Genomic DNA, 25,960 nt, shown 5'->3' on the forward strand with positions numbered 1-25,960 from the left:
GCAGCTGTCAAAGGAGAAGTCGTTTTACTTTCTTTTAAACTTGCAATGTTTGTCTTTATTTTGTTCTTTATATTTTGAAAGTGAAAAGAAATAGTATTGAGTCAATTTCTTTCTTTTTTTTTTTTTTTTTTTTTTTTTAAATATTTGTTCTATGTATTTACAAGCCTTAAAGTTGCTCTAAAGGTTCTCAAAGTATCACTAGTACTTTTTTCCCCGGGGTAGCACGGTTTTCAATGAGTTATTTTCGGAGCACTCTGGTCCTCAGCGGTTTTCTCAAATGCATTTTTCTTCCGATCCAAGGTTATGTATGGTTTGATTACTATTTTCTTTTTAAATTTCTGAAGCAAGCTGAGAGGCAGGCAGAAAAATCTGATGACAATAAAAAAAAATGGATCTTGTCCTCATCTAGCTCACCCCAACCCCCTTCAAAGTTTTGTTGCTTTATCATGCTTTGAAACAAAACTGAGGTGCGTATGAAGGGGAGGGAAATTTATTTCTTTGCTTTTGTTCTATTATACAATTTGTTTACAGAAACTGCAAATTTAAAAATTACACTGGCATTTGCAGTCCTTAAAATAATAAATTAAAAGTTTTCAACTTGTTTTTGCTAAACAGATTCGTTTTGCTGTGTGTTTTCCTAAGTATGAGTCCTTGTTTAAAAAGAAAAGAAAAAGATTAAAACAGAAAATATTTTCTATAAATAATACATGTATTTTGGTTTAGTGCTCCCGCCCTCAGGTTTGAAGTTTACTTTTTGTGGGTTTGTTTTCAAGTACCTTTTTGCCTCCATGATCACCTCGGTGTTTATCGGGTTTTACCTCTCCCACTCGTGCGTGCGTGGGGCAAGGGGGGTCTGCGAGAGAGAATTGGCCTTGCTGCACTGTGATTGGCGAAGACGTGAAACTTTTTAAAAAAATACTTAAATTGTTTCTTTTTTTTTTTTTGTTTGTTTGTTTTAAATCTGTATTTTTAAGTTTTAATTATCCTCTGACTCCTCTTCGGCCTCCCGTAGCCACGTGAAGAACGCCGTGACGGATTTCAGCGCTACTCCTTTCCCGTTCTGCTCCGCCGGGTCCTTGCTGCTTTCCCACTTGTAGAAGGCATCCTCTGAAATGACCTCCTCGTCATACAGGCAATCAAAAAACATCCGCAACAAATCTGCAGTAATGGAATAAAGGCAGCGCCATCTGTCAGCCCTGGCTGAGATAAAGGGATTAACACGACCTCTTGGCACGGGAGATGGAGAGACAAGGAGAACACTCAGTTATTGCTTCTGGCTGCTCACAGCCAGGTGAGGGGGAAAACCGACCCCTCTGCCACTGTCAGAGGAGAGGGAGAGCTGGCAAAGCAGCTGTGGGAATATGTTATCAATACCTTATCTAGAGACTGGCTGGCAAGCAGGAGCCCAGCAGCTCTGGGAGCCCATCTCCTCTGCACCACATGGCTGGATTCCCTCCAAGCCTGGATTTTTGTGGCTCATCAGAGAGATAATGCCCAGCTAATGTCATAAAGGGCACTAAGGATGATCATGTTGGATGTTTTGAGCCACTCAAAACTCATTTTCTCTGGGAATCCCTGCTTTTTGGGTACTCCCTTGCCTCTTGTCCCACAAGGGTTTTCTGGAGCATCTCTGGGACAAAACTCATCAGTTGACCAACTCATTTTATTCCCTCCAAGTCCAGACATCTGTGGAGTAGCAATGCAATAACAACACCCATGGTGTCACATGCCCAGGTACTGCAAACTCAGATTATTTTTTACTGCTCTTTTTTTGCTCTCTTTTTATCAACAGAGGTTTGTCCTTCCTTCTGTGTGGCTGCTCACAGGAACAACCAAAAGAAGAGCCAGCCTCTGGCCAAGCATTTGGGAACTTGAGCTGCTCTAAAAATCTGGGATCTGGACAAGCTGAACCCACCCTCACCAGCTTCTCTCATCAGCTACCTACAGAGGTAAGGAAAGTACATCCTGTTTCCATCTCCCACAGACCCCCTGCCCTTATCCAGGCTCAGAACCCCAGCACAGAGGCAACACTTACTAGGAGGTTGATCAAGTTTTACTATTGATGCTTGTAGTGCATAAAGTGCTTGTAGTTCCTTCTCTGTGTCTGAGTCCAGGTACTTGAGTAAGATGGGCACTCTCTGTTTGATCACAGCAGTGTCCACTCGGAAGCTGGAAGAGTCCGCTGGGGAGAGGAGGAGAGAGCAGGGTCAGCTACCACATGGGACAGGGACAGCTCTTTGACTGCCCTTACTAATGCAAACAGCAATCACAAACACAGTTCAGAGTGGAGAGAAAAGGAGGATGAGAAACAAAAGGAAGTATTTTTGGTTAGTGGCTATTTCTGGAAGTCTTGGTCCTTACAGTTCCCCACGTTCACTGCCTGCAGTGACCCCGGCTCTAACACAAGCAGAAGCAGCACAACCTTACTCTGCAGTGCAAATGGTGTCTCCAGAGGCAACTGCATTAAAAAGGTTTTTAGAAAATTCTTTTTTTTCTAAAAATACCAGAAACAGAAATCGTAAGTTGCGCATGATATAGGAAATAGTGAATATATAAAAATATGCATTAGAAGTCCATCAGCCACAAGGATGAATTATTCAGCAGCTTTCAAGTAGATCATGCAACCCAATTAAGTGATATTTTGAAAACAAAAGAAAAAACTCAGCCAGAGGCAAGCTCAAAATTTACACCAGAGGATGATTTTCCTTACCCAACAGGGATCCCTTAAGCACTGGAAATGAAGTCCTGTGTCTCTGCTAACACTAGGTGGCACGAGCAAGGCTCTGCTCCCAGAGAGAGGAAGGAGCTGGCCTGTCCCTCCCCTCCCTCACTGGTGGAATTCAGCTCATTCTCTCCCCGACATCACAGCTCAGAGCAGAACCAGACCCTTTACAAGCAGCACTTCTTGCTGTGCCAGATGCCAACAGTGAAGTTAAAGCAAACCAAGTAATCTGAGCAGATGTTTCAGGCTGCAGTGCTTTACTCAAGCCCCACTGAGGGCTCGAGGCTCACGTGTCTGGCTCTGGAGCCTTTCCTTCCCTGTGCTTCCAGCTGTACAGTCAGGCACTCCCCATAACCCCTCCTTCCAAAACTGCAGCTTTGGATAGAAAACTCTCACAAGCCTGAGCCCCAGACTGGCTTCTTCCTGCTGCCCACACATCTTTGCTGACACAGGAGTGGAAATGTGAATTGCCTGAACAGTGATCTCAGTCATTTCCACCTTCACTAAGAAAATCAATGAGCAACCTGGCATTTCCCAGAGCTGTCTGAGAGCCCTGCTCACACAAGGTCACTGGGACACACCAGGGGCACCTCAGGAACACCATACCCAGCAAAGCACCCAGCTGTCACATGGGGAAGGGACACCCTGCTCTCAGGCACAATCCCAAATGATGAAAAAGCCTTAGTGTGAGACAAAACACAGCCTTGGCCAGGGAAATGTGATATAAACCTCAAAAATACCAAATAATTCTTTGCAGTTTGGTTTGTGTGGTGTTTACACTGCAAGTTACTCACCTATAATAGCTGCTTTACAAACTGCTGTCATTAAAGCTCTAAGGAATGTAGGTGAACTCATCTGGCTCTCATCTAGATTAGCCTGGAATCGAGAGGAAATGGGCCAGTTAAAAACACTGCAGGGCTGCAAACCTCCAGTGCTGAACCTGGCAGCAAGTCCAGGCTCAGCTCTGCTGTGCACAAACCCAGCTCAGCCCTGCACACTCAGCTGCCCCCCTCACTCCTGGAGCTCCCTCAGGAACACCAGCAGCTTCCCTGGGATCCTTGTGCCTCTGAGCACCTCCCACAAGGAGCTGTTTGTGTGCAGAACCAAACCAAACACACTGGGCTCCTGCAACGCCCTCACAACAGTCCCAGAGAGTTTTGGGCTTTTCCAACCAACTTCACAGCGTGCTCCTTGGGTGGAGATTGTTTGCTTGGTAAAAGAAATTCAGGGAATGGCTGTGGAAACTGTCCAAGGCTCCAAAGAGCCTGTGGGTGATCCCAGATTTTCAGTGCTGCTTTCATTCCACTCTCAACTCCTCTAACAGCAGTGGAAAAATGACATTTCTAACACATTGCTCTGCCACAGAAATAACTGAACTGAAGCTGACCAAGGTTTAGTACAAGCACAGAGGTAAATGCATAGGTTGGGTATAATTTCAGACACTAAACACCTGAGTTAAAGAAGGCAGCCAGAGACTGAGAGCAAACACCAGTGGGTTGATAGGCCTTTTCCTCTTTTTTTTTTCTTTATTTTTATTTTCTCTTCCAGTGCCTGGCCCAGTGCACTGGGAAAAGGTGTTCTCAGTGACTGCCCAGGATGTTTTTACAGTGGGAAATTTGGAGAGGTCATGTTGGGAAAAAATAGTGAGAAGCTTCTCTTCCCTATTTTATGAAGAAACAATGTAGCAGTGTACATCTAAAATATACTAAGTGGCAGAAGCAGGATATTCAGTGTCAGAAAGTCTACAGTATTTAAAAGGTTACACAGTTAATAAGGCTAAAAGCCTTCCTTCCTAAAACTGACTCTTAAATACTGATTATAATTTAGATTTTAATTCTTTGGAAGTGTTGATTGCACAGACCAAATCCTCACAGTGTCCCATAAGCTGAGAGGTTCAGAGCAGAACATATTTACAAAAGCAGGTAAGCAGTCTGCAAGGAGGGTGAAAATCTCTTTGTACCTCTACCCAATCAAAGATTTGTTCATCATTCGCCTTGTCCTCAACAATGAGTTTTTCCAGCTGCTTGTTCAGCTCTTCTGCAGACAGTTCTTTCTCTGAAAGTGCTTCTGAGGAACTGGAACAGTCAGACTCCGTGAATTCCAACTTCTGCAACACCACATGTGATGATGAGAATTAGTGAAATGTACTTTCCTAGGCTGAATTACACCACATTGAAGCAGGAAACTCCATTTAATTTTGCTTCCTGGCATCTCTCAGCTGCTCAGTTATCGTTACAATATCAACTTTCCCTGTTCCAAAGGTTTTTACACATGGGAACTCCATTATCCAGCAAAGATAAGGAGGCACCTCAGGCAGCTCCAGCACAAAATCAAGTGTGCATTGCCTGGCTGGAGCTATGGGGGCTGGAATGCAACAACCAGAGCTGGCACTGGCTCAAAGGAATTGCAGCCAATGCCCCAATTCCTTGAGAACTGTGACAGAAGAGCTGCAGTCCCCTCAGCAAGGCCCAGTCCATGGTAATAATTTCATTTCCTGCAGCACTTCCAAAGTGCCAGAACAGGGCAGTGGATCACTCAGGGCTCCAAAGGGAGACAGTGACTTCCTGAGGAGCAGCACCAGCAGGAGGTGAGGGGCCTCCATCAGTGCTGGCTCCCTCCAGGACCATAACCCAAGGTGGGATGAGTGACTATCTGCCACCATTAATTGTGGCCCTTCTGCAGATTGTCTGTCCTTGCTCTAAAACTCATTGTTGAATGGTTTTTTCCCAGCTGGAGAAACAGGTTTCCTAGAGGAAGCCAGGTGACTGAAGATGTGTGTCTGGGAGCAGCAGGGACAGGCTTGTCCTCCCTGTGCTTCACAAGGTGGTGCTGAAATCATCTACCCCAACTTGGAGACACCTCACCCCATATTCCAACTGCACATAAGCAAAGGATGGAGGAGGATGAACAAACAGGATAATCAAACAAATGATGTGAACTCACCTGTTCCATGAGAAAGGTATGTACATCCTCCCCTTCGGGCAAGTAGTCCTTCCAACTGAGGCCAGACTCCCTCCATAAGGCTCCCACTTTCTTATGGCTCTGAAACACAAGAGTTTGTCCCTTTAAAGAGCTGAGGGACACCCTGGCTACTCACAGGGGCTGGAATGGTGCAGCTGTGTCAGGAGGAATAAAGGACAGTTCAGCCACCCCACACACACCCAGCAACGAGTGAGAACATCTGGAGACCCCGTGCAGGAGGAGCCCCGTGTGCTGCACAGGAGCCCCATGTGCTGCAGAGGAGCCCCGTGTGCTGCAGAGGAGCCCCGTGTGCTGCACAGGAGCCCCGTGCGCTGCAGAGGAGCCCCATGTGCTGCAGAGGAGCCCCGTGTGCTGCAGAGGAGCCCCGTGTGCTGCACAGGAGCCCCGTGCGCTGCAGAGGAGCCCCATGTGCTGCAGAGGAGCCCTGTGTGCTGCACAGGAGCCCCATGTGCTGCAGAGGAGCCCCGTGTGCTGCAGAGGAGCCCCGTGTGCTGCAGAGGAGCCCCGTGTGCTGCACAGGAGCCCCATGTGCTGCACAGGAGCCCCATGTGCTGCACAGGAGCCCCATGTGCTGCACAGGAGCCCCATGTGCTGCAGAGGAGCCCCGTGTGCTGCACAGGAGCCCCATGTGCTGCAGAGGAGCCCCATGTGCTGCACAGGAGCCCCATGTGCTGCAGAGGAGCCCCGTGTGCTGCACAGGAGCACCGTGTGCTGCAGAGGAGCCCCATGTGCTGCAGAGGAGCCCCATGTGCTGCACAGGAGCCCCGTGTGCTGCAGAGGAGCCCCGTGTGCTGCAGAGGAGCCCCGTGTGCTGCAGAGGAGCCCCATGTGCTGCAGAGGAGCCCCATGTGCTGCAGAGGAGCACCGTGTGCTGCACAGGAGCCCCGTGTGCTGCACAGGAGCCCCGTGTGCTGCAGAGGAGCCCCGTGTGCTGCAGAGGAGCCCCATGTGCTGCAGAGGAGCCCCATGTGCTGCAGAGGAGCCCCGTGTGCTGCACAGGAGCCCCGTGTGCTGCACAGGAGCCCCATGTGCTGCAGAGGAGCCCCGTGTGCTGCACAGGAGCCCCGTGTGCAGTCCCCCAGGAATGCACATCCTGTCAGGTGGGCAGCACCTCGTGACGGGAATGGGCAAGGCAGGAGTGACACGGGGGGGGCGCAGCGAGCGCCGGGGTCACCCAGAGCAGTGACACGTGGGACAGGGCACCTTCCACACCTGACTCAGCCCCTTCTCCTGCCTTGCTCCATCACACACTCCCTTGCCTTGACAGGAAGGCTCTGGCAATCTGCTCCTTTGAGAGAACTCCTCATTCACTCAGCTGTTTTCTGTGCAGAAACCAAGCCTCCAATTCAGGCACATAATCCCAAATCCTCTCTTCAGTTCCTAGAGTTTATGCAAACCTTGAGAGCAGTGCCCTTGAGCACAGACAGTTCAACCTTTTGCAGCCTCTAGTGTCACACTGACCTTTGAGCCTCCTGCCTCAGAGAGCACAGTTCTGACACACACAGTTCTGACAAGAAGAAAAATGCTGAGCACAACCAGCTCTTTTCACCCAAATGCTTTGCCAGAGTTTCACCTTACAGCACCTGCTCACAGGAGATCACTGAGTAGCCTAAGTCAAGCTGAGAAATGCTGCCTGATTTTCAGTTTACAAAGCAGATTACAATTTTCAGTTTACAATACAGGTTGTTAAGAGCCAACTGTGCATAGTTCCTGCTCTGATCCACCAAGATCTGGGTTAGATGGCTGATGTTACACTGAAATAGCCAAGTCCAAGTCTTGGACTGGACAAGATCTGATCAGAAAGCTGTGGCAGAAACAGAGACCCAAGGCTGTGCTTCCACACCCAGAGCACAGCAGCTTTTCTTTCACAGAATAGTTTAAAAAAAAAATGGAAGTTGACTGTCCAAACATGCACAAGACTAAAATAAATAAAAAAAAAGTCACTCTTTGCACTGTTGGACTGAAATGCTCCTGGAACATTCAACCTTACTTGAATGCATGCTTGAAAAAACAAACAAAAAAAAAGGCAAGTGAGGGATTTTACAGGGTTGGAAATAGACACTATCCAAAGTACAGGATTCAGCTGAATAAAAAAAAAAAAAAAAACCAAACCAAAACAAAAAACAAACAAACAAAAAAAAAAGACAAAAATGGAGATGAGTTATAGGGAAACCACCCAACAGGTTGGACCCGCAGCTGTGAGGTGTGAAAGAGAGAAAGAGAGCTCTCGGAGTCCCGGGGTCAGGAGGTGTCACTACCCCAGGGCTGGCTGAACCTCAACAGTCGGCAGCTTGGGTTTGGACAAGCACAGAGCAGCGTGAGGCCGTGGCGGCCTATCCGAACCCTGAGAACCTCTGCGCTCTGCAAGAACCGTTCTCTCGCAAGATTCCCGGCACCTGCTGCTTCTGCTCAGCCCAGAAATCCCTTGAGCATGGCCCTCTTGCAGCATTTCAGCACTCTTAGCTTCTGGGAGAAGCCAGGTGCAAAGGTACCTGCAAAAGGGAAAAGCGATGAGAAAACAAAAAGTTAACTCGACTTTTTGGAACCTCCTAAGGCTTGGTTGGAAACTGGGGGTGCGAGGCAGCTTTCCTAAGTTAGCTGGACTGGCTGGCCCATCCCTAAATGTCCTCAGGTGGGAATGGTGAAGGTTTCATGCATGAACACGAGCGCTGCATCCACTCCTCCCTCTGGAGGACAGCAGCACGGGGCACTCACCATTTGTTTGCATAGAAGGTGCAAGATTTCAGCAAGCAAGACGCCGGCTCTTCCCACAGGAAGCAAGGGTTTGCTAAATTCTCTAGAATGAAAGAAAAACAGGTGTTTTTCTGTTATCATTTATATTTGGGATGTAAATGCAGGGGTAGTGACCAAACTGAGGGAGGAAATCAGCTTTAACTTCTGCCAGGGAGGAAGGATTTGATTAATCCAGCACTGCTAATAAAACATTTAGTGATGCAGTGACCTTGTCACAACAGGGCTAATCACAAAGACTTGAATTTTACATAAAAAAAAAATTATATTTATGTCAATTCCACTCATTTTTGTGGGATGCTGCACTTGGGTAGAGGGAAAAGACTGTTATTTTCTTAATATACTGGTAATAGAAATAGGAACCATTGAACTGGTTCACAGTTAATCCCCAAATATAGAAGGACATCCAAAAAACACAGGAATTCTGCTCCAGGAAATGGTTTCTGGTCTTGCAGACAAGGTTTTGTGCCTGTTTAAGGCAGTGCCCAGGTGGCAGAGACATGGAATCCCACAGTTTGGGCAGGGACACCTTCCACTGTCCCAGGCTGCCCCAAGGCCCACCCAGCCTGGCCTTGAACACCTCCATGGCTGCTCTGGGCAAACTATGCCAGGGCCTCCTCACCCTCCCAGAGAGGAATTGATTCCAATCCCACCTAGCCCAGCCCTCCTTTAGTTACCCTCTGACCCTCTGCAGTGCCTCACTCTCTGCAGGTCCAATTCCCAGAGCCTCTGTGCTCCCAAATCACTCCACTCCACAGCTCTGGGGTATTTTTAAGCTCAGCTGGAACCAACAGCAGAGTTATGGATAAAACCCTTCTCCAAGGGTGAAAGCACCAAGCTCCCTTCCCAGCAGAGCTCTCAGGCTGGTGTGCAAGAGCTCTCCTGCACTGCTCATCCTCCAGTAGTGATGGAAACCACACAGAGAAATCCCTGCAGGCACAGCTGGGAAAGCATCACTTACTGTATAAGTTCTCTCATAGAGATTCCTCCTTCTTTTAACATGGGGGTCACCAACTCAGCCAGGTACAGCCAGATATGGGGGATATCTATGGCCATGTCATCTGCCATCTCCAGGGTCTCAGAGAAACTTCACAAGGAGGAAAAAACATCAAGTGTTAAATAAAGTTTCATTGGAGACATTTTCTTCAAAGAAATCTGTGCTTTAAAAATATTTTGTAACATAAAAGAGGAATGAAGAGAGAGAGGAGTGAGGAGAATCACAAAGGTACCAAAAACCTATTGCCATTTTATGCCTTTGGTACTTCCACACTGCCAAGGCTGAATTTCTCCATGCAGTAACAAGGAGAATATGTGGAAAAGACACCACTTTTTGTAGATCCAACAGATCCATCCAGGAAACCACCAGTTATAATAATTCTTATATCCAGTACCAAATCACTTGTTAAACAGTAACATCTATAAAACTAAAAAGCTTTCTTGTCTGTATATATAAACCATCAAGTAAATGAAACATTCTTAAAAATATCCAAACATTTAGAGAAGAGGGTTAATCCTAGCAGAATTCTAAATGTAAGGTAAGCAGTGAAATGTCTGTAAGAACTCAGTTCAGCAGAGGAGAGTTTCTATCTGCAGCAGGAATGATAGGACTGCTCCCCAGGGATACACTTTCCAGAATGGCTCAAAACTCTTCTTTCCCATGAAACCCTTGCAGTGGCTTCACTTCCCATGCCTGGGATATGGTAATTTTTCTGCTCTCCTTTCCTAATTTCCATCATGGCTTGTTTCTCCCTGAAAACCTTGAAAAGTCAATGTCCTCTTTAATGACTATAAATCCACATTTTTTCTTGTTTCAAACCAGGAACCATTTCCTTTGTTTTGTTCTTTGCAACCTCTGCTACTCCTCCAGCCTTTCTGTCAGAAATCATTTTCCTGTTGTGCATCTCCCCAGCCATAGGGTGGGACCAGTGTTCATCCTGTGATCCCTCATGACACGGTCACTTCTCCTGTGTCAGTGGGTGAGGTGGCTTCTGGTGCTCTCCTCAGCACCCTCTGAACTCCACTTGCCCTTTCCATCATCTTCAGGAGTTGTTTTGCATTGTTTATGTCACATTCAGAGCACAGATCCAAGTATTTCGTCAAGATCCACTTATCCAAACTCCAGGAAGCTCAGGAGCAGCTTTAATCAGAATACATTTTGGATGTGCATCACCTCAAACGAGTCCCTCTGACCATCAGTGCTGTGTGGACACAAGAGGATTCCCTGTGGATTTAGATTTTTTCAGCAGTTCCATACGGTTTTGAGCTCAGCCTGCCTAAACCTTTGCTGTGATCTGGACAAAGTTCAGGGCAGACACAGGTGCAGGGAGTTTCCTGTTGGAGTGGTTGGTGGTACCACAGTGACACAGACTCAGATTAAAGCCAGACAGTATGGAATATTAATCCCAATATTTCTGGGTGTGTTGTGCCTGGCCTTGTCTGGTCCTTGCTGCTGGGCCAAAGGCTGCAGCTGTGGTTTCACCTCAGAGACACCTTTGGCCAGCTGGGTGCTGCAGCTGGGCACTCAGAACAAATCCAGGCATAGCAGAAACTCAGTTTACCTCTGGTGGAAAAGGTTCAGGAGATGGTGAAGAGATAAAGGAGAGGATTCTGCTGTAGAGTTTTAATGCAGAGTTTATTCCAGGGTGACAGACTCTGAATCTTGTACCAGCTCCCAACAGAACCCAGACCCCATGGTCCCATCTCCTTTTAAACCCAGGGACAAGGGAGGGGAAAGGAGAGGTTGGCACAGCTGGGGGCTTGGGATGGGTGAAACAGGAAATGGCATCACCCTGCAACAAGACAGAACCAACTGCTCAGCAACTCAGTGCACTTCATCTGCTCCTTCACTGCTGCCTTTGTGCCTGTCCCTGTTTTATCCCTCCTGCTCTGCACCCCAGTGAGGACTGAGAGCCACCAGGGACTCCATGGGAGCAGGGATTGTTTTAGGACTGGACAGCAGGCTGGGAACACAAATCTCAGGGAGCTGAAATGAGCCAGCAGCCAAAACTCAGGCCTCTCTTGGCAGGTCCAACCCTTCTGCTGTGTGTTCTGCTCCTCAGCCCCTCGAGGGAAATGTCAGGGTGTGTCCCTTCTTCCCAGGGGGACAGTGCCTGAGCCTCTGGGTGCACAGGAGCTCAGAGCTCCCAGGTACTGATGTTGTGTGAAGGATTCTGATTGCCTCCTCTTCCAGTTACATTCAGGGATTTGCAAAAGTCAAACAGGGAGAAATGCAGCACAAACAGGGATCTGAGCACACACATTTAAACAGACACCTACAGATCTGCTTCAAAATAAAAGCTGATATAAATATGAACATATTTATGTTCACTAAGGCATCTGAAACACTTTAAAATATATTACAATAATAATATTCCTTATAAATACGCCCAAATGATCCAGTCCTTCTGTAAGAACATGTGGAGAGGGCAGGATACCAAAACAAGGTGAGAGATCATTTCTCTGCAGCACAGCATCCATTTACAAGAAACACTGCAGAAAAGAATCTGTGGATTCTCTGTGCAGAATACCAACCCCTTGAAGAACTCCTGCTTGCTCAGCTTTCCTGAGTGCACCAGCTGATGTAACAACTGGCCCATGTGATCCCTGGTGATCTGGCTCCGCTCCAGCGTGGACTCCACGCCCACACGCACGAACACGGGCAGCAGGCTCTGGGCACTGAGCTCCTCCACGCACTGCATGGCCTCCTGTGGAACAGCACACAGAGTCACTCTGCACTGGACAGTAACAAACACAGCCTGCACTGGACAGCAGCACACACAGCCTCCTGTGGAACAGCACCCAGAGTCACCCTGCACTGGACAGCAGCAAACACAGCCTGCACTGGACAGCAGCACACACAGCCTCCTGTGGAACAGCACACAGAGTCATCCTCCAGTGAACAGCAACAAACACACCCTGCACTGGACAGCAGCAAACACAGCCTCCAGTGGAACAGCACACAGAGTCACCCTGCACTGGACAGTAACAAACACAGCCTGCACTGGACAGCAGCACACACACCCTGCACTGGACAGTAACAAACACAGCCTGCACTGGACAGCAGCACACACACCCTGCACTGGACAGCAGCACACACACCCTGCACTGGACAGTAACAAACACACCCTGCACTGGACAGCAGCACACACACCCTGCACTGGACAGTAACAAACACAGCCTCTACTGACCAGCAGCACACACACCCTGCACTGACCAGCAGCACACACACCCTGCACTGACCAGCAGCACACACACCCTGCACTGGACAGTAACAAACACACCCTGCACTGGACAGTAACAAACACACCCTGCACTGGACAGTAACAAACACACCCTGCACTGACCAGCAGCACACACACCCTGCACTGACCAGCAGCACACACAGCCTCCACTGACCAGCAGCACACACATGGCACAAGAGTATTTCCTACTGCAACATCGGGGATTTTTGGTGAAATGAGGATTTAGTGAGGCTGCCAGGAAAAGTGGTTCCTAATTCAGTGGTTCCTAATTCAGTGAGGTTCCACAGTCTCACTGAATTAGGCTGTGGAACCTCATCACATAATAATAACAAAAACAACAGTAACAGCAATAATGGAATTTATACCACTCAGGTAACAAATCACATTCCAGGGCTGCTTGGGAAATGGCAAAAGTTATCTTCTGGATGCCACCAAAACACTGATTGCTATATCAAATATCAAGTCAAAAACCAGGTATCAGATCAGATTTGTTACTGATCTGACCAGGCACAAATGCCTGTGTTAGCAACCCACAGCCCACCAAGGAGCAGAAAATAGCTGGGGAGCACTTGGAGAAGATTTCCCCTCTCTAAAGCTGCCACTTCCTGACTTGAGCATTTTGCAACCTAAACAAAGAAACACTCAGAGCCTTTGAGAGCAGCTTTTAAAGTCTCACAAGGGCCTTCCAGTGACCTTCTGGGTCCAGCCCACAGATCTCAGTGGCCTTCCAGACCACAGGCACCTGCTCTGTGACTGGTTATGCCTTGAGCTACCAAGAGCTGGCAGCCCCAGATGAGTTTCCTCAGGCCCTGTAGGTTTTTCCTGCAGGTCAGGAGCCTGGTGGTCCTGGCCTGTGAGCTCAGGTTGGAGCTTATCAGAGGATCCTGCTGTCCTGGGACACACAGGGAGCCCTGCTGGCTGACCCTGCTGTCACCAGGGTCACAGCTCAGCTGTTTGAGCTCACGGTCAGGCCAGACTCTGGGACCAAAGCCCTGCAAGAGGCTGTTCCTCTGCTCTACACAGCAGGAGCTCACTCACAGGTGGCTGCAGGAACAAGAGTTCAAGCAGTCAGAGCTTTGCTGCACCTGAAGAGCACCAAGAATCCCTCAGTACCAAGTAATTCCTGATGCAAACAAAGTGCCTTGATTCCATGGACTTTGCACCAGCCCTGCCCTGTCTCCACTTGCAGCCAGCCACAGAAATACACTGCTGGGTTTGCAAACAGGGAACTGAAGAGGCCCCTTCATCACAGGCATCCAGGGGAGCCTTTGGAGTCCATCATAAGCAGGAAAAAGAGCAGAGACTCCTTGGCTCACCAGCTCACTGCTAATCAGAGCAAGGTTCTTCCTCTCCAAAGCAAGTATTTAATAATTTATCCCATTAACTAGATGTGAACTCTAAACAATCCCAAGTATTTAATAATTTATCCCATTAACTAGAGGTGAACTCTAAACAATCCATCATGAGAATATTCCTCTTTCCAATTATTAATTGGAAGTCCAATGAAATGGAAGCAGCAACTCTGTTTTTAGGGTGCCAAGCCAGCAACTCCCAAGTGCTGCCATTTCAAACTTGGCAGGTTTTAAAATTTATTTCAGTGAAAAGATCAAATGAAGCAGCCTTGCAGCCAATGTAACACTTCTTGCAAACTCCCTGGACGGGCTAAAAAACCCATTTACAAGGGAAACAAAATTTCAACCTTTTAACTAGGAAGTGATGACAGCTGCTCAGTAATTTCCAATGTTTATTAAAAATCCTCTGGAGTAGTTTGTTCAATATTTAGTATTGCTTTATCTGCCTCCAGATCAGAACAGCACATGCTTTGATAACTAAATGAAAACCTCTGTTTATTTTCCCACTAGCTTTTCTGCTTCCAAAATTGCTGGTATTATGGAGCTGCTCAGTGATTCATGACAGATACACATCCATCTTGCTACTTAAAACACACAGGCTGGGCTATTCTTCCTATTGCCAGCAGGGCAGGAAACAAGCTTGGGAGAACAAGTGTCCTGAAAGTGGCCCTGAGCTGCTGCCCCTGTGTGGGCTGGGTGCTCAGAGACACATCCTGGACAGAAATCACTGCAGCCCTTCAGAGCTGTCTGGGAAGTGAGGTTTTCATCTTGCTTACCTTAAAATCATTAATATGCAAGAACTCATCAATGATAGATTTGCATTTTCTCTCTATTTCCTCTTCTGATAGTGAAGGCTTTTCTTGCGCTGGAGCTGGGGGAACTTCTGGCTTGGCTGGTGGAAATACAAAACCAAAAAATGTTTGGAAAAGGAAAGTCAGCATTTTAAAGATGACATTCTGAGAACAGAAGTCCCTAGGGCAGGTGTGTCCCCTGTCCCATCCTCAGGCACAGGGCAGTCCTTTGATGGGGCTTGGAGCAACCTGGGATCGGTGGAAGGTGTCCCTGCCCACAGCAGAGGTGGAGCTCGATGAGCTTTAAGGTTCCTTCCAGCTCAAACCATTCTGGGATTCTCTCCTGGCTACTTTCCCCCCATGTGAACTCCCAGTATTTCTGTAACTTGCCCTTGCAGGATCCCAGCTGGCAGTGGCACAGGTCAAACACCTTCAAAGCTCTGCACGAACATTAAATAATTAAATGGGAGCTGCTGCAGCAAAGTTAAAATGTGCTGACTGCACTGGGCAGCAGCCCAAGGCAATCTCCCAAACACATCCCAAAACCATGGACTGTCTAGAACATCCCAAAGCTTCAGGACAAGCCTGTGCTGTGCTGTGGCAGTTGAGGTGTTTCCCTCACTGCAGCAGTTTCCAGATGTTTCCCAGGGAAGGAGCTGAGTGCTGTCCTTACTGTAAAGGTTCTGTCCACTGGGAACATCACCTTAAGTGTCCCCATTTTCCCAGTAACAGATCAGCCCAGGCTGGTAGGAGGGAAAAGCAGGAGCTGCAGGACTGACAAGGTGACAGACAGGTCACACTGGTGGGTGCCACCCTCCTGCTGCACCAGGGCTGGCTGGAAGGAGGCCTGGCAGCTCAAAAGCTGCTGTGCACCATCTGTCCCAGACCCAAATCCCTGCCCTGGCCCTGGGGAATGCTTGAAAAGGGCAGAGATGGCTTTACTGGGCACTGAAACAGCATTCCTGAAGAACTGACCCTGATTTGGGGGACAGTGACAGGATAAAACAGGGCAGACAGTGCCATGGGGGGTGCTGTGCTGGCACCTGCAGCCTCTCAGCCCCGCTGGACCCCACGGAGGGGCTGCAGAGGGGATGAGGCCCAGGCCTGCCTGACCCAGCTGGGTCACCCAGCTCTGGGAGGTGCATCTGCCAGTGCCCTGCACAGACACCTGCCCTGCTCTGACAGGTTCTCCCTTGTGCCATCCCACACATTCAGCAGGATCCCCGAGCACAGAGGAGCCATTACCAGGTTCCTTGGCTTTGTTCCTCTCGGCCTCGGTGCTGTTCCTGTCCATCTCCATGGCTCCTGTCAGCTGCTTCACCGTCTCCAGCATCTCCCTGCGCTGCTCCTCCTGGGCCTGGTTGTCCAGCAGCAGCTCCTTGCTGCTGCTGCCCCTCAGGAAGGTGTTGGGCCGGGACAGGGAGGGTGGCAGAGGTTTGTCATTCTTCTCCCTGCCCGTGCTCCCACGACTGCCAAAGAAAAACCCACTCAGGGGTGAGGAGAGGGACTCGAGGGCTTCACTGCAGGGAAAAACCACCCCCTAAAGCCTGCAGGATTGTTGGCTCTGTTTCTTACAGAGAATTTGCAGGATTGCTCGATTGTTGACTCTGTTTCTTACAGCTGTACCCACAACTAAAATTAACTCAATTTCAGAGACAAACACAAATACCCAGGGTGGACAGGAACAGCCAATGCTTCCTAGAGAATATATGAAAAAGCAGTGTTCTACATCACCCATTTTATACATGGAATAGTGAGTTTTGTAACACATGGACTCTGTTTCCCTTTGAAATGGTGTGGGAGCTTTAGATTAGATGTAACAAAGGAATTCTTCCCTGTGAGGGTGGGCAGGCCCTGGCACAGAGTGCCCAGAGCAGCCTTGGCTGCCCCTGGATCCCTGGGAGAGTCCAAGGCCAGGCTGGACACTGGGGCTTGGAAACGCCTGGGATAGTGGGAGGTGTCCCTGCCCATGGCAGGGGTGGAATGGGTGATCTCTCAACTCTCTCCATCTCAAAACATTTTGTGATTCCATGAGAGTTGTGGTTTTTACCCATTAATTGAAAGATACCTCCCAAACAGTGAAGGCTCCCAACAACAGGTGGCAATGATCTGTCCTATTAATTACTGTGTTAATGAGTAAGATGGGCAAATTGATGCCATAATGGAATAATTTCCAGGTAAGCCCAAGCTTTACTTGAAACAGGAGGGAAAGCATTGGAGGCACAATGCAGGAAAACACTTCAGCAGCTTGTGTGCACTGGAAGGAAGATCCAGTGACATTTTAAATGAACTGTACATTTATAAACCGTGTCTAGAGTTAATAAATTATTGAGGGTTAATGCAAGTTTCATGCTCCACGCTGGAGTGGCTGCAGCCCTGAAAGAACTGGAGTGAGAGAGAGGCATTTGTTGGATGTGGGAGCACGGGCAGGTCACCCCTACTGTGAAGGGTCAGACATGGTTTTATGCTGCATTTCTGCCAGGTTTTAGGTGTGTTTTCCTGGCTAAATAAACCTACTGACCTGGCTGAATTCACAGCCATTAAATCCAACCTATTTATAACTACATTTTATCTGAAGAGTTTTTAATCTGTTAAACACAACCACCCTCGGCTGAAGGGTGAAGTGGAAACTAAAACATTAATCAAAATGGTTTTAAAAATTAATTCTACCTCTCTCTCCTATGATATTATAAAATACAGGCATGTTGGAAGCTAACTCAGAGTGGGAAAAGGACCCAGCCATTCCTGGAAAAGCAGGAATTTTCCTCTTTCTGAGTGCTGGTGCCAGAGCAGGGGGTGCAAAGGGCAGCAGTGAGGAGCAACACTCACCTCGTTAAGGCCCTGCGAGATTCTAGTTCTGAAGATGCAGATGAGGCAGATACTGGGGACACTGGAGGCTGCAGGGCAGAAAATCTGTTCAGACTTGTGGCACTTGGTCGCAAGGAGTCTGGAGATGGTGGAGACAACACAGAGCAGAGCAACAAGGTCAGGAGCTGCTGAGAGCTCAGCACCACCGAGCAGCTCAGCCCAGGCACGGGGACAGAACTGCAGGGAAAAGGCTGGGCCTGCCCCACTTCAACCCTTCCTGCCAGGAGGCCACACAGAGGGGACAGAGGAGCCACAGGGGAGCCCTCAGTGGGGACAGCAGCTCTGATCCCTGCCTGTGAGCAGGGACAGGAGCCAGGGAGGGGCTGGAGCTGGGCCAGGGGGGTTTGGGTTGGAGATCAGGAAAGGCTCTTCCCCAGAGGGTGCTGGGCACTGCCCAGGCTCCCCAGGGAATGCTCCCAGCCCTGGGGCTGCCAGAGCTCCAGGAGGGTTTGGACAGGCTGGGATTGTTGGGGTGCCTGTGCAGGGCCAGGGGTCGGGTTTGATCCCTGTGGGTCCCTTCCAGCTCAGGACATTCCCTGACTCTGTGAACCCCACCCAAACCTGCTCTTTACAGCAAAGCCAAGGCTGAGGGTCCATCCTCACTCACCCATCTCGCTTGCCTTGGCTCCACCACTGCTGCCCTTCCCCCAGCTGCCCAACTGGGCTTTAGGCACGAGCTGAATCTTCTCATCTATTGTGGGCTGGAAAACACACCAAGAGGTACAATTACAAGGGCAAATTGTACACTGTAATAATAAATGGGAGATTTTTTGGCAATAATCCCAGTCTTGTGAACACCAAAATACACTTCACATATTTCTGGAAGACTAAACTGTGGCCCAAGACAGGGGACACAAACAACAAAGGGCATCACAAAGAGTCTCTTCCAAATGTCAATGAGAGACATTCACAGTGAGCAGGAGCTTCTTTTTATTGGGAATTCTGAAGCTCAGGAAGGTGGAAAAGCTCAGTATATCCATATCTGAAAGATGTTCAGTTTGTTTGTGATGTGTAAACCAGTTTCACTGTCCATCAACTCTCCAGTCATGGCTTTGGGGGGGATCTGCAGGACACCAAACAATCCAGAGGGCAAAGGATGACAACAGGTCACAGAACTTGGAGAAAGTGGTGTCTGGCAAGAAGAGAATATTGATTTTTACAATGTTCAGTGGGAGAGTTTATTGACAAGGAGGTTGTGACCTCGCAGATCTCAGAGGAGCTCCCCTCTCCTTCCAAAGCAGCTGCTGGGGACCCAGCTCCATTTGTATGGAACAGAGGAGAAGGGCTTTTCCCAGGTGAGCTGTAGCCTCTCCTGCTATTTAAGTTTTGGAAACTGTTTATGACTTTCAGAAGGAACAAACTGATTGGATCTGCAGAAGGGCTGCAGTCTGTCCAGGTCCTGCTTTACAGCTCTCCAAGAATCCAGGCACTGAGTGCAAAAATTCAGGGCAAGTGACATTAAGTGGGACAAGAGAATATTTAGGAGTCACTGATTTATGCAAAGGTCAGATTTCTCCTCAGCAAGAAAATCCAGAGCTGTTCTGAAGTTCAACAAAGGAGAAATCTCCAACTTGCCCAACCTGCAGCCTGGAAAACTGTCCCAAATTCACCAGTTTAATGGTGAAAGAACAGGAAGATGCTCATCTGGAGGATGAACATGAGCGTTTATCACATACTGGGGGATGCAACCATGCCACCAAGTCGAGAAACCTCTAAAGCAGACACAGCTCTTCCCATTCTACTGGAGCATCCTAAGGCTGGAGTGCCGCTGTTTGTGACACATCAAAATGGATGTGGCCTCCCTGTTTTATTGAGGAGCAGCATCAGATGAGGGTCTCAAGAACTTGAGGCAGCCAAGGATTTCCAGCAGGTGTTTGAGACCCATGGAACATGGGTGCTGTGCTGCATTTCCATGTCACACAATACCCTGGCTCACATTTTCATCACCATGAATAAAATGCAGATTTTCTGACTGTGAGAGCTTCTGGGTTACCAAAAGGACACTATGAACCTGAGAAAGAAAGTCTGCACACTCCTTTCCCTCAGGACAAAGCAGGAACATCCAGAAGAAAATGCAGCTTGATTTACACTCAGTATTAACTCTGAGCATTTAATGTGTCCCAGCCCCAAGGTCTGACCTGCACACACCATCCTGGTGCTCCCTGGACTAGCAGATGTTTTATTGCCCTGAAGGAGGCTTGTGCTGGCACCTACCTTGGTGATTTTAAGGAACTTGGTGGGGTCCAGCACTCTGCTGTTCTTTGCCCCCTGCACAGTGTTCCAGCCGCCTTCGTCGACCCGCGGGACACCTGAGGAGGACAAAGAGAGCACATTTAGCTCAGCCCAGCTCAGCCCAGCTCAGCCCAGCCCAGCCCAGCCCAGCCCAGCCCAGCTCAGCTCAGCTCAGCCCAGCTCAGCCCAGCTCAGCCCAGCTCAGCCCAGCCCAGCCCAGCCCAGCTCAGCCCAGCCCAGCTCAGCCCAGCTCAGCTCAGCCCAGCCCAGCTCAGCTCAGCCCAGCCCAGCTCAGCTCAGCCCAGCCCAGCTCAGCTCAGCCCAGCCCAGCTCAGCTCAGCCCAGCCCAGCCCAGCCCAGCCCAGCCCAGCTCAGCTCAGCTCAGCTCAGCCCAGCTCAGCCCAGCCCAGCCCAGCCTAGCTCAGCCCAGCCCAGCTCACTGCTCTGAGGGCAGGGTCCTGCTCAGGAGCCTCCCTCCCCCTGCCTGCCTGTGCCCTCACACCACAGCCTGCACAGAACAGCTCTCGCTCCTTCCAGGGGCTGTTTTTGGAAGGGATGGCTCCTGGCTGGATTTCCCTGCATTCCTGCAGGTGCTGCAGGTCAAGGAGCTCACAGAAGGAGCTGGTGAGGTGAGAGCCTCCCCTGAGCAGACCCTCACTCCCCCCACAATTCCTGCAGCACTTGGCTGGTCTGACACAGAGCCCCTCAGGCACTCCCAGGTTCCTCACCTTCTCCTGGTGTCACTTTTAGGATAATTAAAGTCTACATGGATTTTTTTCCACCCTGTTTTCAAAGCACTTTCATTTGACAATCCTTAGAGGATCCCCCAATCCCTAAAGAATCCCCAAAATTACTCTCTCCTTGCCCTGCTCTGTCCCAGTCTTCATTTTCCCAGTCACTCCAACTTTGTCTTCAGACAGTGCCCTGAGGGCCAGGAGCAGTTTAAGGTGACACCAAGGCACTCCCTCACACAGAGTCAGCACCTCATGGCTTTAACAACTGAAGACAACACGGTTACTCCTGAAATGAGATGTTTTTCTCTTGAACTGAGACTCTGCAGTGCATGAGAACTGATGGCAAATCTGACTCCTAAGTAATAACTTGTTATAACAGATTTCTGGCAGCCTGTCACAAAATCCAACATGGTTTGCATGAATGGAATGTGTAAGCACTGTTGGCCTGTGGTTGGTTATTTTCACCCATGAGATTTGCCCCTGAAAATCCCCACAGCCAATCCATGGCAGATCTTTCCTTTTCCAGCCTCTGCCATATAAGGACCCAATTTCCTTTGCTCATTACACTTAGGAAAAAAACCCCACAGATTTTTTTTTCCTTTTATGTGGGATTCCCTCTAAAGACACTGGATGTGAAATGAGCAGCCAGCTTGGCTTTTACTTTACCTGGTCTCCTCTTGTCTTTGGTCATGAGTTGTTGCACCTTCCTCTGTTCTTCCTGCTCTTCAATCTTGGCTTCTTTATGGATCTGCTCGATGGTCTTGGGGCCCTGGTCTGCTCTCCGTGACACCCAGTTGCACTGGGGAAGAAGCAAAAAAACCAAACACGCTCAGGGCAACTTCCAGGGGAGCATCAAACATGAGGGGTTTGAATATTGGCAATGAGGCCCCATCCTCCCACCCTTGTCATGCCTTAGAGGGGCTGGAGAAAATCCTGTGGAGCTGGGACACATTATGGACATGGTTATGGACACATTATGGACACATTATGGACAAGGTTATGGACACATTATGGACATGGTCATGGACACATTATGGACATGGTCATGGACACATTATGGACATGGTTATGGACATGGTTATGGACACATTATGGACATGGTTATGGACACATTATGGACACATTATGGACATGGTTATGGACACATTATGGACAAGGTAATGGACACATTATGGACACATTATGGACAAGGTTATGGACACATTATGGACATGGTTATGGACACATTATGGACATGGTTATGGACAAGGTTATGGACACATTATGGACATGGTTATGGATGTGGTTATGGACACATTATGGACAAGGTTATGGACACATTATGGACATGGTTATGGACATGGTTATGGACACATTATGGACATGGGTATGGACATGGTTATGGACACATTATGGACAAGGTTATGGACACATTATGGACACATTATGGACACATTATGGACATGGTTATGGACACATTATGGACACATTATGGACATGGTTATGGACATGGTTATGGACACATTATGGACATGGTTATGGACATGGTTATGGAAACATTATGGACAAGGTTATGGACACATTATGGACTTGGGTATCCCAGCACCCCAGAGCAGAGCCTTGTACTCAGCTACAGAGACTGCAGCCAAGACCTGAGTGAATTCCTTAATCCCCAGCCTGCACATTCCCAGTTTCTCTTTCAAGGCTCAGAGGAAAGAGAAGAGCTTCTGTCACTCTCTGTTTATGACTGATACTCTTTGTGGGAGCCTCTCCTCCAAGCTTGAGGGAAGAAATGAAAATAAAAAAAAACAAGTGACTGATTTTAAGTGGAGACAGTGCTCTGCACTCCAGGAATGGTGATGGCTGACACAGGAATCCTGCAGAGTGGAGCAGCTGTCACTCCAAAACCACTTTCCCTCCTTGATGTGTCTTTTCAGCCATGCAGTGCCCAGAGCCCTCCAGCCCTGGAATGACCACACTGTCCCTTATCTTGCTGCAGCCTCATTACAGTCTTGGGGTAATTATCTCTACCTGCAGCCAAAATTGTGACTTCAGCCTCCACACAGCCCAAACCAGCTCCCCTGGAGGGGAATTACAGCTGCTGGGAAGGTTTGTTCCACCCATGGTCACATCTTCACCTGCACAGTGTGGGGACCCCTTGCACCTCACCAGGACAACATGGAGACATCTCCTGGCTTTGGACAGCCAGACCTGGGGGAGAAGGGAACAGATCTCCCCCTAACACCCCACTTGAGCCATGAATCCCTGCTCTTGCATGAGAGCTTATCCAGCCTGGATAGGGAAGGGAACATGAGAGACTGGCATGGGAGCTGGGTGTGCTCACCTGCAGGACAGAGGGCCCCAAGGGAGAGCTCAGAGCCCTTCCAGGGCCTAAAGGGGCTCCAGGAGAGCTGGAGAGGGACTGGGGACACAGGGAATGGCTCCCACTGCCAGAGGGCAGGGTCAGATGGGAGATTGGGAGGTAGCAATTGTTCCCTGCAGGGTGGGCAGGCCCTGGCACAGGTGCCCAGAGCAGCTGGGGCTGCCCCTGGATCCCTGGCAGTGCCCAAGGCCAGGCTGGAGAGGGCTGGGAGCAGCCTGGGACAGTGGGAGGTGTCCCTGCCATGGCAGGGGTGGAATGAGATGATCCTTGAGGGTTCCTTCCAAGCCAGAGCAGCCACCCATGATTTCACACTTCTACTCCCTGGAGCTGGGACCTACCAGCCTTAGGTCTATTACATCCTGAAGCATGAACCGAATCCTTGAGGAGGTTTTCCTCTCTTTCACAATCTTCTCCATCTGATTAAAATACTGGTCCATGCGGGGCTAGACAAGAAAAACATCATCAGCACCATCAGTTGTGGAGGAAATGAAAACACTCCCGGGAGGGGCACCCAGCAGGTTCTGCATTCTGGGATTTCTGTGCTAGAAGCATCAGGGACTCAGGGCTGCTCCCCAGAGAGGGCAGTGCTGGGTCCTGTACACTCCTCCAGGGTGGATTTGAGGATGCACAGGGCAGCACCTGCAGGAGATGAGGCACAACTGTGCAGGCACACCCTTTCTCTGGGTTTTTAATTACACAAATCATCTACACCCTCTGCACGTACATAATAAACATGACATTCATTAAAAATATATCTCAATCTGAGCTTCCAGATTGAGATATCAATCAAATATCTCAAATTTGGAAGATCCAAATCAACTGTGTGCTCACCTCAGCCCAAAAAAAAATGGCTCAGGAAACAAAATGGGTACAAAACCAGCCTAAGACACACCATGCCATGGTTTATCCCCCAAGCTGAGCCAGGCCAGACTGAGCAGCAGCTCTGGGTCTCTCTGCAAGAACAGTTTAATGGGCTTGGCTGGGGGAAAAACCCCACAAACTCCTCATCCAGAAAATTGTGATGTGGTGGAATCCCAATAGGTTCACACTAGGACATGAATTGAGATCAGGAGAGAAGCTCTTGTTAGGTCTAAATTTGGCTCACCAAGCTCTAAGAAGCCTTTTTCTCAAATTAAGGCCTCTGGTTGTTTCAAACAAGAGTTTCAGAGCAGTTTTCTACCATGTTTCCCACTCTCTTCACTAAAAACTAGCTGAACCCTTGTCCTTGTAGTTAAAGAAACAAGAAAAAATCCATTAAAATTTGTGTCTGGCCTTGCCTTGGAAAGTTATAGCCCTGGAAGCAAATGTTTCCAAAGTTAGGCATGATGGGGAAATATTTCCAATGGACTTTGTTTAGAAGTTTTAATTAAACCATGACTAACAGTTCAGCTTCAATAAAAACACATAATAAAATATCTACCCCATTAAGAAGGATTCCCTCAGTATTGACAGAAATAACCAATCCCAAAGACAGGACAGAGGCCTCTGGAATTGCTCTGTGCTCTGCCATGCCCCAGCTCAAGGGTGCACAACCAGCAGAGCACCAAAATGTTGCTTTTACAGTGCTCCAAAGACCAAAACAGCATCCAGGCCTCATCCAGCCTGGAAGTCAGACCTGTTTTTCCTCCCAGAGCACACAGAGAAACTGAATCCTGCTGGTTCTGCGCTCACAGCACCGGGTGTTAGCCTGGGACTGCTGATAAACCCCACTGGTTTGGTCAATGCTCACAGAACAGCCTGGGAAATTCCTTCCCCTAAGGCTCAGGACTGATCTGCTGCAATCCCTGAGATCCCTGAGTGCAGAGGGAACTCCCTGCCCGGGGCAGCTGAACACAATTAGCTCTGTTTGGTTCCAGAGCCCAGTCCCACTGATTCCTGGCAAAACCCTCGGGTTGTTCATCCCAAGGCTGGTTTGTGTGAAGGAGCAGCAGAGTGTCTGTGCCAAGAGCTGCTCTTGGAGTGCACAGTGCTCTGTGCTACAGATACATTTGCTGGAAAAGGGGGAGGAGGATGCAGAACAGCTGCCACATCCCAGCACATCTGGGGACAAGGATGACACAAAACACAGGCACCCCCGAGGCTCAGGTGGGGGTTTGGACTGGTTAATGAGGGTGCTGTAGATTTAACCTGAACAACACATTTCATGGTGGCTTTTGTAGGGAATATAAACCTTCAACTGGAAATAATAATGTTTTGGGAACTACAAAGGAAGAGGGACATTCAACTTGGAAAAAGGAAACGTTGAGCATTTCTGGGCTGTGTGTTTGGATAAAATCTTTGGAAATAACAACTGGAGAACACAGTTGAAAATGATACAGAATCTATGACAGAGCAGGGAGCAAGGCCAGGTCATGACGAAACATCCACAGAGGAGTGGATGATTTCCTCATGCCATATGGAAATTCCTGAAGAAAAAAACAAATCTTCAAATAAAACCACCCCACACCCATTTTTCCAGCTCTGCCCAGAGAACCTCATTCCTCACTCCCATTCCTGCCCCACCTTTGCCTTCTCAAAGTCCAGGTCCTTGCCAATGGTCGTGAGCAGGCGGCAAAGGCACTCGAGGGACTCCTCGTCGTGGTTTTTCAGCAGCTTCACCACGCAGTCGTGCATGATGGCCTCTGTCAGCATCTTCAGCTTGAAGAGCTCGCCGATGAATTTGATGTTCCCGATGGATCTCCGCCGGGCTTTGTCCTTGGCCTCTTCCAGCTCGTCGTGGAGCCGAGTCTTCTCCTCTGGCTGCAACACAGGAACACAGCTCTGCAAAACCACGTTCCCAGGGCACAGGACTCTTTGAAAGATCCAGTTTTATGTTCATGGACACTGTTCCCTCTTTTACTCCTAAAGCCCAGAGAGATGCTGAGATAAACCTGTGACCGTGTTCACAGGGGTTTGAGGATGAGGGAAGAGATGAGGATCTGACTC

General features: G+C 48.9%; 1 protein-coding gene across 5 annotated transcripts in view; it reads right to left on the reverse strand.

Moving 5' to 3' along the window:
• Window positions 1-474: 474 nt before the first annotated feature.
• Window positions 475-25,960, reverse strand: part of EIF4G3 (eukaryotic translation initiation factor 4 gamma 3) — a 147,377-nt gene continuing 121,891 nt past the window's right edge. For all 5 annotated transcript variants that reach the window (XM_066563785.1, XM_066563783.1, XM_066563784.1 and 2 more), the window contains 16 exons: window positions 25,538-25,774; window positions 23,374-23,478; window positions 21,340-21,472; window positions 19,922-20,016; window positions 18,315-18,408; window positions 17,669-17,786; window positions 16,085-16,308; window positions 14,825-14,940; window positions 11,987-12,159; window positions 9,417-9,542; window positions 8,420-8,501; window positions 5,666-5,764; window positions 4,683-4,829; window positions 3,517-3,598; window positions 2,036-2,182; window positions 475-1,158 (listed from right to left, as the gene is read on the reverse strand). In XM_066563785.1, coding sequence (XP_066419882.1) covers window positions 977-1,158; window positions 2,036-2,182; window positions 3,517-3,598; window positions 4,683-4,829; window positions 5,666-5,764; window positions 8,420-8,501; window positions 9,417-9,542; window positions 11,987-12,159; window positions 14,825-14,940; window positions 16,085-16,308; window positions 17,669-17,786; window positions 18,315-18,408; window positions 19,922-20,016; window positions 21,340-21,472; window positions 23,374-23,478; window positions 25,538-25,774 — 2,160 coding nt within the window. In that variant the 3' untranslated portion in view covers window positions 475-976. The remainder of the gene's footprint in view (window positions 1,159-2,035; window positions 2,183-3,516; window positions 3,599-4,682; window positions 4,830-5,665; window positions 5,765-8,419; window positions 8,502-9,416; window positions 9,543-11,986; window positions 12,160-14,824; window positions 14,941-16,084; window positions 16,309-17,668; window positions 17,787-18,314; window positions 18,409-19,921; window positions 20,017-21,339; window positions 21,473-23,373; window positions 23,479-25,537; window positions 25,775-25,960) is intronic.

This window comes from Molothrus aeneus, chromosome 21 (genome assembly GCF_037042795.1).
Source record: "Molothrus aeneus isolate 106 chromosome 21, BPBGC_Maene_1.0, whole genome shotgun sequence".
Taxonomy (NCBI): domain Eukaryota; kingdom Metazoa; phylum Chordata; class Aves; order Passeriformes; family Icteridae; genus Molothrus; species Molothrus aeneus.